The sequence below is a fragment of the Anolis sagrei genome, chromosome 5 (genome assembly GCF_037176765.1).
Source record: "Anolis sagrei isolate rAnoSag1 chromosome 5, rAnoSag1.mat, whole genome shotgun sequence".
Classification (NCBI taxonomy): Eukaryota; Metazoa; Chordata; class Lepidosauria; order Squamata; family Dactyloidae; genus Anolis; species Anolis sagrei.
The window spans coordinates 47,842,546-47,863,805 of record NC_090025.1 but is presented as its reverse complement, the minus strand read 5'-3'; the positions used below and the strand labels follow the sequence as shown (position 1 = coordinate 47,863,805).

Here is a 21,260-nt window from a genome sequence, read left to right as displayed (position 1 = left end):
GGTTCTATGGCATTGAATGTTTGCCACTTTGATGGAAACCACCTGGAGTAACCTCAGGGAGATAAAGTGGGATAAATAACAACATCAACAATTGGGCTAATTGAACCCCATTTGAGGTTGGGGCCCACAGTTTAAGAAGCAGTACTTTCAAACATCTTTGCCTGATGAAGAGACTTTAATTTTGAAAGTTAGTGCGCTGAGATTTTTTGCAGTTGGTTAACTTGCCACAATATGGATTTGGACATTTTCTGCCAGTAAGTAAGCCTTAAGAGAGAGAGGATTCAGCTTTCATTTAAATAGAAATGCTGTAGAAACCCCTAACAAAGGGGTTGTGAGGAATGGCTACCTGAGGAATGCGGGGAGGGCCAGATTGCAACCAAGAATCTGAAGTTCTCCTCTCCAGGTTGGATCCTGCTTAGTTCAAACAGACAGTAATTTCCAGTTTTTGTTGTTATTCAAGCCTATGAAACTCCCTGAGTCCCCTTTGGCATTGAGAAGGGCAGTATACAAATACCACAAATAAATAAATAAATAAATAAATAAATAAGCAATTTCATAGATTCATAGAGTTGGAAGAGACCTCATGGACCATCCAGTCCAATCCCCTGCCAAGAAGCAGGAAAATTGCATTCAAAGTACCCCTGACAGATGGCCATCCAGCCTCTATTTAAAAGCTTCCAAAGAAGGAGCCTCCACCACATTCCAGGGCAGAGAGTTCCACTGCTGAACGGCTCTCACAGTCAGGAAGTTCTTCCTCATGTTCAGATGAAATCTCCTTTCAATTTCTGACTGTATCAGCTCTAATTTCTTACATATGGTGATCATTATTTTTATATGGCAGTGGTTCCCAACCCTTTTTTGACCAGGGATTGCTTTGATCAGGGACCACTCTCCAACATTAGTACCAAAAGTGTTATGAATCAGTTTTTGGTCAACTTTAGATTTGGTTTGAGGTGCTGATTCAGAAAATTGCATTGGATAGACCACATCAGCTCTAGTTTCTGATACATCACATACGCTATGGTCAGCAACAGGGAAGGTGTGGCAGGCGGTGCGAAAGGAACGGAAATAAAATAAATAAATAAAGAGGAAGGAGGCTCATAGACCAGATTTTCGTCCTCGCGGCCCACTGGTGGTCTATGGCCCACAGGTTATGAACCACTGCCCTAAGGCAATCGTATCTTTTATGAGGCTGAGAGAATTTGACTCACCTAAGATCAGGCAGTAGTTTTTCATGGCCAGACAGGAATTGAACCCTGGTTTTCAGAGCCGTAGTCGAATGCTGAAACCACTGCACTACTCTGGCTCTTTACATACCTCAAAACAGATGAAATGGAGATGCTATTTGCTGAACAGAATAGGAGTCTTTTTGAAGTAATGTGCACCTGGCATGATACCAAATGAAACAAATACAAAACGGAACTGACTTCAGCTGTTAAAATTGCAACCTCTTCCTCTCTTTCTTTTGCAGGAGCTGACAAGTGCTTTGATGCATGTGAAATTGCATCTTTTTGTCCAGATCTTCACACTCGCATTCTTCCCAACAGCAATATGGCTATTTCTTCAGCTGTTATCTATCACACCTATAAATGAATGGCTTTTAAAAGGGTATGTTTTAACAACTAAAGTGTGACATATTTACAGCTAGCTTTTTGTTTTTTCCCCTCCCTGTGTAGGTTAATGTTTTGACTCTTTCTGTTGGGAACGCGATTATTCTTTTGAAATCTTGGTCTCATGTATCCAAAAACTTGGCAGCTAATTTTATACGCAAGGACTTACTCAACAGATCATGCCTCTTTTTGACAAGTTTTCTAAATTGAATTTGTTACTTTAGATTTCAAGGAATATGGGATTGAGAAAAGCCCGTTTGTGCATGAAATAACATATTAAGCATCACCCTGCACAGTCTGGGGAATGCTAGTTTTTCAGTCCTTAAATTATTAGTTTTTCATTCTCAGATTGTGAACCAAGGGAAAACTGAGCTGATAGCTAATGTTCTTGAAGATATTGTAACAAACAAACCCCATATCCATGAAACCAATATAAGTGGTTTCACGTATTCACTTAGGGCCTCCTATACAAGCTAGTTGTGGTGGAATTAAAATCACGGGTAGTTCATATCTTTACCAATCCACACACTGTCTTGCTAGAGAAAAGATATGCCACAGAGATGATCAGTAAAGAACAAAGTGTTTACTCTCTGTTATGCAGAGCAACAAAAATACAGTCATGTGAACAGTTGCATTGACTCACACAATGTCCTCTGAGGGAGATTCAAATGGTCCTTAGGTGTCCATGTGAAGGACCTTCTTCCAACAGGCTAGAAGCAAAAATATAAACTGACTTTAGGCACAGAAAAGCCTAAACATGTAACTGTTGCCAAAACTCCCAGGCTCAGCTAGCCTCTCAGGCGTGGCCCAACCGATCAGCTTCATGCTTTGCATTTTTCAGTTAACACACTCAGCAACTGATTTTTGCATGTTTAACACTACTCACCCTTCTTACTTCTTTAATTTTTTCATTGAAAATAATAGTATTCACTATTATCTGTGGTTTCACATAACCACAGACAGTCCAGAAACATATTCCCTGTGAATACAGATATCATACCATAAGTAAAAAAAAATAATGTTATATGCCGATAGTGGAAAATATACATGCCGTACAGAAAATTATAGTGGGTAGTTTCATAATCAGAGAGCACTGTACTTAAGCCGTTCAATCAAAGCACTTAAAATAGTGGTCTCTTCTTATAGTTAAATTTCCTAAATATAGAACTTTCTATAGCTCAAGCCAGCTATAGAAAGAAGATAAATAAGATACAAACCCAGGATTTTAGCAATTCTACCAAAAAGATCATACACCAAAGGAGTGCACAGCATGACAGTACCAAGCATGTCTACAAGCAGCGGAAATGTACAACTTTGATCAAACTCTGGCAGTTGATAGGCCAAAAGCAGTTGAAAGAAAGAAACATTTTATTTCCCTTCCCTTTGCAGAGTGTTGTTGAAAAGGGGATATGAAGCAGAGTTGGTAAGGGAGGGAATTTCTAAGTCTGAATAGCATTATTGAAATTGCTCCCATTTTTCGTACCTTATGCACTGTTATTATTGGGGATGGCATGTTTGGCTTCTGTGGGAAGGTAACAACACTCCATGCAGTCATGCTGGCCACATGACCTTGGAGTTGTCTACGGACAATGCTGGGTCTTTGGCTTAGAAATAGATATGAGCACCAACCCCCAGAGTCAGACACGACTAGACTTAATGTCAGAGGAAACATTCATCTTTACCCATTGCACCTCTTAACTTCTCATCCTGTCATTTCTGACAGCTTTTACCAGCTGAGAAGGGAAGGGGTGAGCATACCCATTGTGGGTTTCACTTTTTGAAACATCCCATCCACATTAGATAGATTCCCATCTTTCTGATCACAGCATCACAATATATTGTCACCAAGCCTCAGCTACAGTGGACATGGTCCATAAGAGATGATGCATCACGGAGCATAATTAAAATGACTACCCCTTTTCAAAATAAAGTATTGTAGTAAAGATAAAGGCTTCCACTTGACATTAAGTCTAGTCATGTCTGACTCTGGGGAGTGGTGCTCATCTCCATTTCTAAGCCGAAGAGCCGGTGTTGTCCGTAGATGCCTCTGTGGTCTCGTGGCTGGCATGACTGCATGGAGCACCATTACCTTCCCGCAGAAGCGTTACCTATTGATCTACCCACATTTGCATGTTTTTGAACTGTTAGATTGGTAGAAGCTGGGGCTAACAGCAGGATCTCACCCTGCTCCCCAATTCGAACCGCTGACCTTTCAGTCAGCAAGTTCAGCAGCTCAGTGGTTATTATTATTAAATTATTATTAAACTTTATTTGTACCCCGCTAGCATCTCCCACAGGACTCAATGCGGCTTACAAAGGCCAAGGCCTCAACAACAATACAACAATACAAACCTAAGCAAATTAAAATAACTAAAGCAATCTAAAACAACAAGCAATGAACAATCCATTAAGACACAATAAAACTGGGCCAGGCCAGAGTAAGGGTACAAGGGTTAAAAGTGCTGATGTGACAGGTGGAAATGGGGCTTATGGACAAGTGCAGTGTGCAGCGATCTTGGCTTTAATAAAGTGCTTGTGGGACTTGGTAATGAAAAGTTTCCTATTTGGGAAAGGCACATCGGAACAGCCAGGTCTTCAAGTTCTTTCTGAAGACTGCCAATGTAGGGGCCTGTCTAAGATCTTTGGGGAGGGTGTTCCAGAGTCGGGGGGCCACCATGGAAAAGGCCCTGTCTCGTGTCCCCACCAAGCGTTTAACTACAGTGCCAACAGGAGCTTACAATACCTTAAAAGCTAAGAAATCTTTATGGGTTCAAATTAAGGTCTCTTTGTATTGCATGACCTTTGCAAGTGATGTTAATGTCTGCAAAAACTGTCATTCCAGTTGGAATATCCCATTGGAATGTAAAGGGAGAAATTTCCCGAAACTGAAAAGGGATACATTTCCCTGCTGCTTCTTCGGCTCCTTCTTCCACAAAGCAGGAGATGTTTGTGTTTGCATTCTGTCATCCCTATTGTCTGAAGTGTATGCTTCTCAAAAGGATGAATGTGAATTCCAAAGAATCTGGGCATATTTGATATTCCTGGAAGCCTCAAATTTCAGAATACAATGATGCACTTCACAATCAATGCACAGCTATTTGTTGTTCTTGTTCCAAGAGATTGACAGTTTTCCCAGACTCCGTGATTAACTGTGATGGATATCATTTAAGGCAGTGAGTTAGTGCAGCAGGGGAGGTTTTAGTGGGCTAGGATATCAACTAAAAGTGCCCAGGGAAGCTGGATTTCAGTCTCAATACAATGGCGAACTTCAGTTTTAACATGCATCTTCCGTCTTCTTTTCCTCATTATGAATTATGTCCAGTAGACTATGTGTAAGGATTTAATTTTTTTGAGTGTAGAGGGCATTTAAATGTCCCAAATATGTAATAACAACAACAAAGCAAGCGTACAAGGCTGTTTACTTGGGAATGAATTGAAGCTTGACCCAGCCAAAATTTACAAGGGCAATCCTCCTATAGCCACCACTCTGTGGATTATTTTCCATAACCAATGAGGGATCTGGAAACATTTTCTGAATTTAATAGATTAGTAGGTCATGCCTCAGAGCAATCTACCGCCACACACTCCATTAACATTAATAAACTTTGAACAGTTAAAGTGTTTAGGGAATTGTAGCTGAGGCCTCCAGAGCCTTTTGCTGAATATCATAAGACTCCAATTTATCGAGGAAAAACAAAGCTTTAAAATAGTGAGGGCTTCCCCTCCTATTAATTTTTTTGCACTAGATAAGTTCTATGAACCACTCACACATCTTCATTCATTCAAAAAGAGATTACTGATACACAAATATGGCTTACCATTATGTTTGTGAGCTCTTGCAAACTGATTTATCCACAAGTCCTGAGGTTTTTCTTTAGACTTGAGTACTCAATAGATTTGTTGTGTGCTGTCAAGTCATTTCCAATCTATGATGACTCTAAGGCAGGCATAAGCAGACTTCAGCCCTCCAGGTTTTTTGGACTTCAACTCCCACAATTCAGAATTGTGAGAGTTGGAGTTCAAAACACCTGGAGAGCTGAAGTTTGCCCATGCCTTCTCTAAGTCAATCCTATCATAGTATTTGCTTGGAAAAAATTGCTCCGAAGAGGTTTGCCATTATCTTTCTTCGAGGCTGAGAGAATGTGACTTGCTCCAAGATAACCCAGTGGGTTTAATTGCCAAGCAAGGATTCAAATCTTGATCTACAGCAGTGGTTCTCAACCTGTGGGTCCCCAGGTGTTTTGGCCTATAACTCCCAGGAATCCCCAGCCAGTTTACTAGCTGTTAGGATTTCTGGGATTGAAGGCCAAAACATCTGGGGACCCACAGATTGAGAACCACTGCTCTACAGAATCCTAGTTCAACACTCAAACCAATATGCCATAGTGGCTCAGATACTTGTTTGAATATAAAAAGTGGCTAGTTTGAATTACTCATAATCCCAGTCCAGAACCTCATATCTATATAATATATACTGTTGGCTTATCTAACATAAATGAGCCGGCAGAATGTTGGATAAGCGAAATTTTTGGATAATAAGGAGGGATTAAGGAAAAGCCTATTAAACGTCAGATTACATTATGATTTTACAAATTAAGCACCAAAACGTCATGTTTTACAACAAATCGACAGAAAAAGCAGTTCAATACACAGTAAAGTTATACAGTAATTACTGTATTTACGAATGTAGCACCAAAACATCGCACCACATTGAAACAGCTGTGGATCCGGGCAGAAGACATCTGTGTTGGATAATATAGAAAGTTGGATGAGTGAAGATTGGATAAGCGAGACTCTGCTTGAGTAAAAGCCAACTTGAATATAAGCTGAGACATCTAATTTTATCACAAAAACTGGGAAAACGTATTGACTCGAGTAGAAGCTGAGGGTTGGAAAATACCGCAGCTACTGGTAAATATCAAAATAAAAATAGATAGCAATAAAATTACATTAGTTGAGGCATCACTAGGTTAAATGTTTTTGAATATTTACCGTATTTCAGAGAGAAACAGTAAACTAGTTCTGTAAGTGGAAAAGTAGAATCAACAAAAACAATATGGTATCAACAATAATATTATAAAAAATAATAATAGAACTTCATTTGTATCCCACCCTGTCCCCTCATGGGGACTCAGGTCAGCTTTCAACACAGTAACAGGCAAACATTCAATGCCTATATAAACAACGCAGAGCTAAATATAGATCTATAATTATATTTATTAATTTCACATATGCATTTCCTCCTGAAATATTTGTAAATCCTCTCTATATGTGTATTTCCCTCCTTCAATATTTGCAAGCCCTATATATCTATATTCATATCTATCTATCTAGACATCTCTATATAGAGATAATTATATCTATATAGGATTTGCAAAGACTTTCAAACATGTGAGGGGAAAATTCATATATAAAATTATTTATATATATATACACACACGCAGATATATAGGTACCTCTATATATTTATTGATATCTATATCTATATAGCATTTGCAGAGATTTGCAAACATGTGAGAGGAAAATTCATATAAAAATAATGTATACATATAGATATAGATATACAGATACATAGAAATCTCCATATATCTATGTATATAGGATTTGCAAAGACCTGGGAACACATGAGGGGAAAATTTCCAAGGGAACAAAATTGCACAAATAAAGTTAATACATTTAGAGCAGTGGTTCCCAATCTGTGGGTCCCCGGGTGTTTTGGCCTACAATTCCCAGAAACCCTAGTTTATCAGCTGTTAGGATTTCTGGAAATTGAAGGCAAAAACATCCGGGGACCCATAGGTTGAGAACCACTGATTTAAGGCCCTTCCAAACAGCCTAATATCCCAGAATATGAAGGCAGAAAATCACACAATATCTGCTTTGAACTGGGTTATCTGAGTCCACACTGCCATATATTCCAGTACAAAGCAGATAATGTGGGATTTTATTCAGCTGTGTGGAAGGGACTTAGATATACACACAAAAAGCCAGGAAATTGGGTAGATTTGAAAGAGCCATGCAAACAAGGAGGACATGAAATACACCTCCTCCTCCCCCCCCCCTTTTGACTGGAAAAGAAAACACACTGTTAAGGGAGGTGAAGGGGAGAGAGAAATATATCATGTATTGCAAGCAATGTCCTCTATTCTCCGTTGCCTGGTCTTGACCCCATTATAAGCCGAGGGAGGCATTTTCAGCTCAAATAAAGGGGGGGGGGGCTGAAAAATATTACCATGTATATCTTTTGAGTATATACAATAATACTGTTTAAGTGTTTTCATTCATGTTAACAAATCTGCATTTAATAAGATTTTCTAGATCAGGAAACGGTACCTGCCTGAAGGCAAAAAAATAAGGTAGAAGTAGCAGCCTTGTTTGAGATCATATAACTGCTTATTATCAGTACAATTGCATTCAAAAGCTGCCCTCCTGCATTTCTGTGTGCCTGTATTCCAGTCATTAAATAAAGAACTTGTGCATTCATGGCTTCCCAATGTAATCTGTAATCATGTCTATTCTCCTTTGTGGATTGTTTGGTGATTAATTAGAATAAATATTACAGTTGTGTGTGTGTGTTTCCTCTCTCCCATAGTTTGCAGACCGTAGGCTGTATGCCACCTCCTGTATCTTCAGCCGTGATTTTAACCAAAGCTGTTGGTGGGAATGAGGTGAGGTTTTTCGACAATTTATTTTGTTATGTTTTGCTTTTCTAAACAGTGGGTTTGTGCAAAAAGTTGATGGGTGAAACACAAATAATAATTGAGTTTTATCATCATGAATGTAGTTGAGCCCCCAGTGGTGCAGTGGGTTAAACCAGGGGTCCTCAAACTTTTTAAACAGAGGGCCAGTTCACAGTCCCTCAAACTGTTGGAGTGCCAGATTAGAATTTGAAAAAACAAAACAAAACATAAATGAATTCCTATACACACTGCACATATCTTATTTGTAGTGCAAAAAACACTTAAAAACAATACAATAATTCAAATGAAGAACAATTTTAACAAATATAAACTTCTTAGTATTGCAGCGGGAAGTGTGGGCCTGCTTTTGGCTGATGGTATAAGATTGTTCTTGTTGTTGTTGTTGTGTGCTTTCAAATAGTTTCAGACTTAGGTTGACCCTGAGTGAGGGCCGGGTAAATGACCTTGGAAGGCCGTATCCGGCCCTCAGGCCTTAGTTTGAGGACTCCTGGGTTAAACCCTTGTGCTGGCAGGACTGAAGACCGACAGGTTGGAGGTTCTAATTTGGGGAGAGCACAGATGAGCTCCCTCTGTCAGCTCCAGCTCCCCATGCGGGGACATGAGAGAAGCCTCATGTAACATAATGTGATGCAATGTAGTTTTGTATATGATGCTATATATTATAAATTACAAATGGAAACACTAACTTGCTCATTAAGCATGGGAGTGACACCAACCCAAGTAATGCTGCTGCCTTTCTCTCTTCTGCTTAGAGATGAGGGTGGTTCCTTTGATAAGAGTCAAGATAAGTCAATACTGTCCCTTAATTTTTATATCAAAAGGAACCACCTCCTTTTCTTAATAGAGCAGTGAAAGACAAGAGCTTAAACTTAAAAGAAGCACTGACCCCCTCTACTATCTCCGCCATGATGGGAAAGTGGAAACCCCAGTGGCACAATAGGTTAAATCCTTGTGCTACAGGAGTGCTGACTGATAGGTCAGAGATTCAAATCAGGGGAGAGCGGGTTGAGCTCCCTCTGTCAGCTCCAGCTTCCCATGCGGGGACATGAGAACAGCCTCCCACAAGGATAGTAAAACATCTGGGCATCCCCTGGGCAACGTCCTTGCAGACGGCCAATTCTCTTGCACCAGAAGCAACTTGTAGTTTTTCAAATCACTCTGGACACAGAGTTATCACCATTTCCCCACCTAGGTTAATACTATATTTTATATTAATCCATGGCTAAGTTTATTTAAGTTTTTTTCAGGTTCATTTTTTTGTTTCAAATTTTTCGGTTTATACACAGATATATATGGTTAGCAGGGCAAGACATGAAAGCCCCTTATAGAAGCATAGTCTGTGTGAAAGAGAGAAAAAGAAAAAAATGTGTCAAAGAATTGATTCCTTTTTCCACACAAGAAAGAGAAATACAGATCTTTAAAGAAATCCTTATTTGTGAGCTCGTACTTATCATTTAGTCTTAACACATTTACATCCTTATTGCAACCCTTTCTAATAATTAGCATTCAAGATTCAAAAGATATTACAAAGTCTAAAGAATATTATATTTTTAGATCCGGTGATGCCTTCAAATGTAAAACCTTTTTAGAAGAGACTTCTCGGCAAGTCCCAGGGGGCAAGGTAAATTATTGCATGTGGTGAACTCGAAGTCAGAGACCAAGGTCATGGCAGCAGGAGTCTATTTGAAAAAGGTTTTCTCTCTGCTTGGAAAGCAAATGAAACCTCTTATCATTTAACTTTAAAATTATAGCTTTGAGAGAATTTTCACCATCGCTAAAAGATCAAGTTCATGGGTAACATAATAGACTCCAAAGTTCTTTCTCAGATGGAACAAGAATCTTACTGTGGCTTCCTCCCACCTCCTGCTTTCTTGGAGGAAAATAGTTCATAAAGATCAGTGTCTATTTAATAATCCGCTCTTGAACAAAATCAAAGGATTAACAAGATATGAGAAGATTGGTTGCGCTGAACATTGACTAGCTTTATTAATATCTGCTTGAAGGAATACATTTCAAGTTACTTTTCAGTTTTGGTTTACGAACACTCTCTGGTTCAAAATGTAACAAAGGAATTCTTAAATAGATAGTTAAAAACTTTATTTTAATTTTTTAAATTTATATTTAGATTCTCTGGTTTTTTTTTCATGGCTCTTGAGGCTGCATATAAATTTTCTCCCTCCTCCTCTCAATTTATCTTTGCGAAATGGGATAAGTGAAGGAGTGACTGTCCCAAGGTCATACAGTCAGCATGAAGGTGATCCATCTCCTCAGTTATGCACCAATACTATCAACCACTTTGAGCTGCTTTTAATCTCTTTTGTAGAGAGAGAAAGCAGGGTATAAATAAGCATAACAACAATAACAACAACGTCAGTTAGTGCAGTCAGGCAAACATGGATTCAGGAGTCCTCAGTTTGCTGCTTAATTTAGCCTCATCTGTTACTCAGCATATACTTTACTTACTTAGGCGATCCCTTGTAGCTTGAGGATTATTGTCTTCCAGATGTGATGTCTTGGCAGTGGGTCCGTAGGTGGCTGTGGAGACCTATTCTTGGTCCGCATGTTGTCCTGCAGTGAGGACATCGGTTTCCAGACAGAAGGTGGTGCTTGATGTGACTTCCTCTTGGCATGTTTCTCCCTTTTGCCCTCCATTCGTGCCTCTTCAAATTCTGCAGCACTGCTGGTCACAGCTGACCTCCAATTAGAGCATTCAGGGGCCAGGGCTTCCCAGTTCTCGGTCTTTATGCCACAGTTTTTGTGGTTGGCTTTTAGCCCATCTTTAATTCTCTTTTCCTGTCTACCAATATTCCATTTTCCATTCTTGAGTTCAGAGTAGAGTAACTGCTTTGGGAGACAGTGATCGGGCAATGTGGCTGGGCCAGCGGAGTTGATGGCGGAGGAGCATCGCTTCAATGCTGGTTGTCTTTGCTTCTTTCAGCACCCTGACATCCACATGTCTTCCCAAGAGATTTGCAGGATTTTTTGGAGGCAGCACTGATGGAACTTTTCCTGGAGTTGTGTATGATGTCTGCAGACAGTCCACATTTCGCAGGCGTATAGCAGGATTGGGAGGACAATGGCTTTATAAATAAGCATCTTGATATCCCTATGGATGTCCCAGTCCTCAAACACTCTCTGCTTCATTCGGAAGAATGCTGCACGTGTAGAGCTCAGTCAATGTTGACTTTTGTGGAGAGGTGGCTGCCAAGGTAGCAGAAATGGTCAACATTTTCTAGTGTTACACTTTAAGCTGTAATTCTGGCATTGGAGAGAGATTGGCTGGAAGAGCACTTTGGTTTTCTCGATGTTCAATGAGAGGCTGAGCTTCTCGTATGCTTTTGCAAAGGTGTTTAGAGTGGCTTGTAGGTCTTCTTGTGAATGTGCACAGACGACGTTGTCATCAGAATATTGGAGTTCTATAGCAGATGTTGTTGTGACCTTGGTTTTGGCTTTCAGTCTGCTGAGGTTAAATAGCTTCGACTCCAGTGGAAAGCTTCTCATCAACAAGATGGAATATCATAGCAATGAAGATGGAAAATAAGGTTGGGGCAATAACACATCCCTGTTTGACATCTGATTCCACCTTAAATAGCTCTCTTTGGGAGCCATTGCTGTCCAAGACTGATGTCATCATGGAGGAGCTGCAGGATGTTCACATATACAGTATATACACATATACAGTATATACAGTCGATTAGATGAAAAGATCAATCCTAGCTTTCTGACCATAGCTGGTATAACTGTATTAGATGTGTACTCATGACCTTCACACTATGTTTTTAGGGACAAACATACAAATATATTACTACTTAATCTGAAAACAAAAATAAATAGAAATTCAAAATAATTACTTGAAACATATAGTAATATTTACAGGTGGATCTCAGTGGTTCTCAACCTGTGGGTCCCCAGATGTTTTGACCTTCAACTCCCAGAAATCCCAACAGCTGGTAAACTTGTTGGGATTTCTGGGAGTTGTAGGCCAAAACACCTAGGGACCCACAGGTTGAGGACCATGGATCTATATGTTTCATGCTAGTCCTAGATTTGGTGTCACACAGTGCTTTAATCCGTAGACTCCCCTCCATCCGAGTAGGTGGTGTGGGACAAAAATCATGTATTTCTGCTGAAACACTGAACATGAGGAAGTAGTACACCCAAACATATCTATTCACCCCCACACCCACTTCCTTCCCTTCCAACACTCATATCTTGGGAAGCAAGGAAAGTATGAGAGCATCAACTACGACATCTCAGATGCCTTGCAGTACGAGAGAAGAGGAGAGCTGGGAGGGGTGATGAGGATGCATTGCCACCAAGTCTTGAGGAGGAAGGAGAAGAGACCGACCCCTGTGATATTATAATCACTTGGTGTGGTCTACCTACAGAATATTCACTCCGCTATAGCTGTATTAAAATATGAGATTCCACAGAGTCACTGATTGTTCATTTTGGCCAGAGATGGAATTGTATGATGATTTATTCAAGAAGAACTTTCAGTTCTTCAGACGTTCAGTTGGTGCCTGTTGATTATTGGTATTTTTGTACCAAAGTAGCAATATAACTGCTATGATGATGATATGGGCAACAATTCTTAGGAGATGTAAGAAAGTGTGGACCACATCAGCTGGTCCTTTTGGGATACTAGCTGGGATCTGGAAGAAAAGAAAGCAAGAAAACAAACAAGGAATCAGTTGGTATGCAGGAATGTTCATTTTTGAGATTGCCTAGTTCATGGAAGCATTGTTAACATAAATCCTAGTTTGTTATTATATGGGAATGTGACTTCTCTTTTAACTTTATACATGTTATTCTTATCCTTTGGAGAAAGTAGACATCCTTCAAAAACACTCCTAAATCATGGTCCGTGTTTACTGTTTCCTTGCCACTTGTAATTATTTATACGTAAAAATAAGGTTATTTCTTGCAATGTTTTGAAATTGCCCTCGAACTCCAATCTGTTTATAGTCACAAAAGTCAGAAAAAATATGTCAGGGCACATTAACTAAAGTAATTGAGGCTTAACAGTGGGTCTTGTTTAGATTTCTTCAAGAATGTGGAGAAAACATATTCTTTGAGATTTCTTTTTAATTAGCAAGTGCCAGCTGCTCCAAGCAGAGAACACCTGTGCTACCTGAGCTATTAGGGAGTTGCTTTCCACACCAGTGAAAATCAGAAATAACTGATTTTAATGGAGGTGTTAATGGCCTTCATTTCTGTCAGTCTCTTGGAATTTTTTTTAAGCATTGAGATCTGAAGGTACGTATGTATTTATTTGGAGATCTATTGACAAAGCATTTGGATTGCATATGTCCTTCATAAGAATTAGTTTATATTCGAAAGACTAGAAAGACATGAGTGAGATGTACAGTGAAACTATTTATTTATTTACTCTATTTATACCCCGCCTTTCTCCACCCTGAAAGGGACTCGAGGTGGCTTACATAGAGGCAATTATTCAGTGCCTTAAAACACATAGGTAACGGTAAAGTTTTTCCCCTGACGTCAAGTCCAGTTGTGTCCAACTCTGGGGGTTGATACTCATCTCCATTTCTAAGCTCAAGAGTTGGCGTTGTCCGTAGACTCCTCCAAGGTCATGTGGCTGGCATGACTTCATGGAGCATATAGTTCCAAAAAAATTAATTTAAATTAGATTAAAATTAAAAACATATTAAACATTTAAAAACATTCCATTCCATATTAAAATCACGCCATCCATAGTCCAAACTGTTCTATAGTCATTCTATACATTCCAGATCTGTTAATTGCATTGCGCTATTCTCTGAAGGCGTGATCCCACAGCCAAGTTTTTACCTTTCTTCTGAATGCTAGGAGGGAGGGGGCTGAACTAATGTCATTGGGCTTGGAGTTCCATAACTGAGGGGCCACTACTAAGAAGGCCCCTTGTCTCGTTCCCACCAGTCATGTCTGCAAAGGAGGCGGGACTGAGAGCAGAGCTCCCCCAGACAATCTTAATCTCTGAGATGGTTCATAGGAGGAGATACATTTGGACAACCCCTAAGATATCTAGCAGTGTTTAAGTTGTAAAATAAATAAATAAATAAATAACTAAGGAAGGCATAATAGAGAGATAGGCTGCTAGCCATGACAATTGTATATTTTTGTTTGTTGCTGTGTGTTTTCAAGTTGACTCTGACTTAGGATTCTTTGTAGGACTTATTCAGAGAAGAGTTGATCTACAGTACCTGATCTTTCCAGAGGGTCTCTCTTGCCGATGACCCTGTTTAGCTTTTAAGACCACATGGGATCATGTGCCTTCAGGGTATTTAGGCTATTGGTTTGATATTATTGCCAGTATAAGAGACAGAGTGGCTCTGTGTACAAGTTCCTTGGTAGCCACTGGAGTTTGGTTCCATGCTCTCCATCACACCCCCATGGTTACCAAAATCTATAGATGCTAAAGTCCTCTTATATACATACAATGGCATTTAGCTGGAAGACATTGATGATGATAGTTTTAATGGTTTTATATGGATTTTTATTATGTTATGTTAAATGTTTTAATTGGCATGTATGTATGTTGTGGCATCAAATTGTTGCCAGTATGTATGGCGCCTTGAATCGCCTTCGGACTGAGAAAGGCGGGATAAAAATACTGTAAATAAATAAATAAATAAATAAATAAATAGCATAATAAAATTGTGTCCTTTACATAAAATGACAAAATCAGGATTTGCCTTTTGGATATTTTGTTAATATTTTTCAAGCTGTCTATATTTGAAACTATGGGTACAGAATCAATGGATATTGGGGGAGGGGAGGGGGGGAGAGATCTGTAAATTTTTGAATTAGAACATTTTTTAGGGTAGCTTGAGATTCGTATTACAGAGACATTAAAAATCAATATCTAAACCATTTAATTAAAAGCAGAAACATAAAGCAATTTCCAATCAAACCAGTGCAACCTTACTCTTAACAGATTGCATTAAAAATCCAACTCATCATTTCTATAAAACATGGATTAGAATAAGAGCCAGCTAAGGGTAATTTAATTTTGTTATCGTGTCAGAAGTGAATTGAGAACATACTGCAAGTCTTTTCTGGTGTGATTGAATCAGCCATCTACAGAGATGTTGCTCAGGGGACAGCCGGATGTGTTACCATCCTGTAGGAGGCTTCTCTCATGTCCCCGCATGGGAAGCTGGGGCTGATGGGAGCTCACCCCGTCTCGTGGTTTTGAACCTCCAATCTTCAGGTCACAGTTCAGCCAGCACAAGGGTTTAACCCATTGCCCCACTGTGGCTCCTGTTTAAAAATAAACAGTGAAAACCAAATATGCCTCTTTCAGAAAGGGGAGGCTTGAATGAGAAATACCGATTGTCCTATGTCTTCTGCTCTTTGTTAACTGACCTCAAGGTACTGCAAATACAGCCTTTGGGTTGATATGTGTAGGTGAAAATAGATAACCTGGTTTCAAACCATTAAATAAATAAATAAATAAATAGACTGCCATAACAGCAAAGAAAGAATCAGAAAGTAAAACAAATCCTCAATTCCCACTCAAATAAAAATAGCAACAGTATCCCAACACTTGCAAAGCCCAGAGAAAGCAACTGTTGTCAGTTTCCTTTCAAAAGTCAGCAGGACCTTTGTTCTCACAGGGAGCCAGTTATAGGGAGCCAGTTATGGGGAGCGGTCAACCCCCTGTTTAAACAGCTTCACTGGCTCCCAATAAGTTTCCAGTCCCAATTCAAGGTGCAGGTGATCGCATACAAAGCTCTAAACGGTTTGGGACCTGCCAAAGCCCTAAACGCTTTGGGACCTGCGATCACATCTTCCCTTATGAACCAGCACGTACCCTGATATCATTCGGGGAGGCTCTGCTCTCGCTTCCACCACCGTCTCAATCGTAACTGGTGGGGACAATAGAGAGGGCCTTCTCTGTAGTGGCACCCGGCTTTGGAACTCCCTCCCTAGGGAGATCAGACAGGCTCTAACCTTGTCCTCCTTCAGGAGAGAATTAAAAACCTGGATGTTCTGTTGTGCCTTTGATTAGACAGTTTCACTAGAGCATTATCCTGACCTACTCTAAATCCTGCACTTTATTCCTATTGGTAACTTTATTTTTGTTTAGTCTGCCCTAATCCCTGTCTATTTGATCTTTGCACTTTCCATTGGCTCCTTTAAGGAATTATTGCACTCATTGAGCCAGATCTCAGCTATGACTTTTACCTCAGCCACATTGTTTATGATGTGGTTTTGATTGTGTTTTGGTGTATTATTTTATTTTATTGGTTTTAATGTGTTGTATTTTACCTGTGATTTTTGGGCTCATGCCCTTTGTAAGCCGCCCCGAGTCCCTGAGGGGAGATGGTGGCGGGGTATAAAAATAAAGTTACTTACTAAAGTTACTTACATTACGATTATTTGAAGAGGACACTTTAGGGAACCAAAATGGAGATCAGGAAGAGTTGTCATATTATAAAGGCATGTCAGTGAATATGTAGCATTTCCTCCAGGCCAGGTAAAAGGATTCCAACATTTATCACTTAGTTAGTCATCAGTCCAAATGCCTCATCCTTCAGTTTCAGACTCTTTTTATTTATACAGTGATTGGAGAGTTGCCCAGTTTTAGGCAAGGCACAGAGTTGCAAGGGCTCAAAGTAGATGACAACCCTCTTGGAGACTTACATTCAAAGAATCTTTGGTGTACATACCAAAATGTAGAAAGACACACCCTTTCTGTCAGCTGAGAACTCCATACATGTATCAACCCAGACATATTGTAATATTTTCCAGATTGACCTTCAATGTATTTTGATATTGCTTTCCCTGGAAATTACCAGCATTGCCCTCAAGGACCCAGCAAATGCCTCTTTCTACCTCTTTGGAAATTTCCTAGGTCCTCCAGGGCATATCTATGCTATGCTTGGACCAGATGTCAAGTTATTTAATAGTGTTTGCTCTGGCCAGGAATGTCTCCCCTGCAGATATGTGGGTCTTACTGTATTATAAATAAAGGAATAAATAAAAATCCTAATGTAAAAAAGGATAGGCTCATTTGTTCCAAAACTGTGGAAAGTTATTTGAGGTACAGTATTCAGATTGCTATGTCATAAACTTTTTAACAGTAATGACTTTATCATACTCAGAAATCAATCTGTCGATCAATCAATTTATCTGTCTATAAAACATCCCAGTGTAAAATAAAGTATAGACTCATTTGTTCTAAAACCATGGAAAGTTATTTGAGGCACAGAATTCAGATCATTGTGTCATAAATTTGAACAGGAATGACTTTCTCATACTCAGAAATCAATGTGTCGATCAGTCGATTCTCTCTCTCTCTCTCTCTCTCTCTCTCTCTTTTTCTCTCTTTCTCTCCTTGCTTTCCTATGCTAAATCAACCCCCACCCCTCACCCCCAGCAAAAGGGTATGACCACAGCCTTTAAGAAATGTGAAAACAATTGTGATATGCCAGCTCACTTCCAGGGCCTGCAAATGCTGTAGTGTTTTTTCCCTTGCCAGGAGCTTCCTTGCCTGGTGTCATTTCTTGAGCTCTTATGGGATGAGATTAGTCTCCAACAACAAAGTGGCCAGATGTCTGGTTCTGCGAGAGTCCCGAGGGTCAGGGGATGGTAGGCAACGGTAGTCATTCGGGGCTAAGATCAAAGGTACCTGAGAATTACTTCTGGGCACATAGTGTGTGTCATGCCCAGTATTAACAATCTGTGAAAATTTGTACCCCTAATTAACTCTCTTATTGGTTGAGACTTGGAGTTGTGAATGTCGTTTTGGATGAGAAAATAGGCGTTGTTTTTTAGCAGAATCTCCCTTTTTAATTTTTCTATTGCGCCTGAGATCCCATAGTTTCAAAACATAGCATTTCAGCCAGAATAGTTGATAAAACCTTATTGAATTTGTTCTTTAGCCTTGAACGAAGCAGGAGGGGAAAAAATCCCAATGCAGGACATCTTCATATTATTGCTCCATATTCCCCCATTTACTTTTCCTGAAAACATTTAGCAAACATTGTAAATATATAGATAGACTTCCGGGGGAAGAAAAAAACTCTGGCTTTATTTACCGAACTCACGGTGGAGATTTAAATATAGTGGTGATGAACAGAGCTGTACACTGCATTTAAATGATCATACCTATTGCACAGCAGCCTGAAATCTGATCCTTTGGACTTTAGTATATTTAGGTTTTGGTATCAAGGGCCTCATTAATGGGCTAGTTGCCTGCATTTTAACTGCTGCATCTTCCCCTTATTTTATTTTAAAATAATGTTAATGTGTTGATACGCATATAAGTATACAGAGACAGAATGAAGAGGGGTTGTGTTCGTGATGAAATTAATTTTGCAATTTATTGCCTCGTACATGTTGAACAATTTTAAGGGACACTTTTGAGTGAGCAGGCATTTTTAAACCCCAGTAGGAAAGCCCTCTGGAATAATTTAAAGGACATAATTGATTTATCTGTTTCAGACTTGACAGCCTCACCATTTTCCTATCTTGCTCTCTCACTCTTACTTAAGAGCACTAAAGGAAAACGGGACAAGCTCATCATTACTATAAGAATAGCTTAGGCAAAACTTCCCTTCTTACTGGTAATGCCTGGGGTCTGCATTTGTAAAATGAGGCTGCGGATAAGACTTCATCATTGCTTGGCTTGATCTGAAGCAGACTTCAAAGCAGCAAAACCAAGGCTGTTATTTAAATGAGGTCAGTTAAAAAAATTAGTGGCTGGTGGGAAAAGGATGACTGTGATTTTTGGCTGGTGTCTTGGCACTCACCAGTACTGGACATACAATATACTTACAGTGCGTACAGTGCTTATAGTACAGAAAACCAGAATAATGTTATTTCAAGTAGTACTAGCTTGCGGTGGGGTGGGGGGCAGGACGGGACATGAATAATTGCTTTGTCCATATTGTATAGGAACTACAAGCAGGACAATTAACTGTCGATGGGGACAAATTCGTGGTACTTCATGACAGGACAAACCTAAACATGGGATACAACAACATCTCTGAATCAGGTTTAATTTATACACAAAATAACCTTCTGCTGTTTTGCAAACAGAAGAGCTTTAATTTCAATCTGATAACCAAAGTTACCACCTATGCATACATACTGTGCATTCCAATCAATGGGATTTACAGATATAATGGGAAGGCATGATTTCCTACTATGCAAATGATCTCACGTGAGTCTGTGCTTTGAAAAAATTGCTTGTGAGGCAGAGGATTATGATGACTACAAACACAAATAAACACAGATAAAGGGAAAAACAGCAGACCTACAATAGCAGAGTCTATTGCATGAGCCACAGTTTCACACAAACACGTGCCTTAATTTTATTTGTAAATGAGCTGTACTATCCTCCTGAGTCCAAGCTTGAGGAATTGTCATAGTTTTAAATACTGGCTTATATGTAACTAGTTGTGAGCAAATGTGGAATTGATTTTTTTTTACCCCTGATAAGTGAAATACCCCCATTTAAGCTGAAAATGGACAATTTTCCAGTTCAGAAGTATCCTACTTGTCATTCTGAAAAAATTCTGGCTTAGTAGGGGAATGTTGTTTCTGTTATTCTGTCAGACACCTGGTGTCGCAATGAGTTAAACCCTTGTGTTGTCAGGATTGCTGACTGATAGGTCAGCAGTTTGAATCCAGGGAGAGTGGATTGAGCTCCATCAGCTCCAGCTCCCCATGCAGGGACATGAGAGAAGCCTCCCACAAGGATGGTAAAACATCAAAACATTTGGATGTCCCCTGGGCAACATCCTTGCCGACGGTTAATTTGCTCACACCAGAAGTGACTTGAAGTTTCTCAAGTTGCTTCTGACACACAAAAAAGTCACCTCTGGTATACATTTTTTACTTTGACATTCCTTAGTATTTGTGTCTTGGAAGGTGTTGAGATGTGAAGTAGAATACCTCCAGAATTTTCATAAAACATTATAGGATATTAAGACTCTGTTAAGGTACATATTAAGGGTGAGCAGTATATAGGCCCTCTATAATATAATAATAAACTTTATTTCTACTCTGCCACCATCTCCCCGATAGGGACTAGGAGCGGTTTACATGGGGCCAAGCCCGGACAAGATAATACAGCAATAAAATCAAAGCATATACATCAGACCACAACAACATTATCGAAATGACATTAAATTAATAATATAATAATAATAGTAATAATAAAAATAAAATAAAATTCCAATAGACACAATCATGATAGAGATGACAATGGGCGGACATATTCCAAATAAAAAACAATTAACAGACTATGATGAGATAAAATAGAATGAGATAAAATAGGAGCAGAAAGTTTCAATGGAACTCATAAAACACACAGAGTTGTGGGGCAGAACATCCTATTTGGAGGGCACGAACTCTAGATACTGATGTACTTTAGCTCCAATCGTCAGTAATCTTTAGTTATGCTGAAGATCACTGATGATGGGATATATGGAGGGACATGGAGCTTGCCACCTGAAGCGGGACTCCAACAATGTCGGATAGGGATTAAATCTCTCACCTTTGTTATAGATCAGTGCTACTCGAAATAATGATTCATGAATTGGTTCTGGCCTACAAGGCATTGGTGGTTGGTCCATGGCAAATTTCCAGGAAAAGACTATTGTAACCAGTAATATTAATAATAATATTTTATTTGTACCCTGCTATTATCTCCCAGGAGGAACCGGGACAGTTCACAAAAGCACATTTGAAGTTCCAGACATAAAACAAACAATGCATAAAACAACAACAAGTCCATAAACAATAAGCAAACATAAAACCTCATCTAGTAAAATAAAAACGCAGTAGAACATGCAGGTAAAACTAGCTGTCTTCCATTAACAGTCCAAAGTGCAGGAGTGAGCAGTCATAGATGCAAAAATGATGCCAGTGATGACGCCAGTACCTGGCATATTGGGGAAAAGTGTCTTCCTTGTCCTCCATGTGAGTATAA

General features: G+C 39.5%; 1 protein-coding gene across 1 annotated transcript in view; it reads left to right on the top strand.

The window, feature by feature from the left end:
• SLC10A7 (solute carrier family 10 member 7) overlaps positions 1 to 21,260 on the top strand; it is a 175,630-nt gene that overhangs the window by 15,115 nt on the left and 139,255 nt on the right. The window contains exons 3-4 of the mRNA XM_060778873.2: positions 1,472 to 1,608; positions 8,203 to 8,278. Of these exons, the coding sequence (XP_060634856.1) occupies positions 1,472 to 1,608; positions 8,203 to 8,278 (213 nt within the window). The remainder of the gene's footprint in view (positions 1 to 1,471; positions 1,609 to 8,202; positions 8,279 to 21,260) is intronic.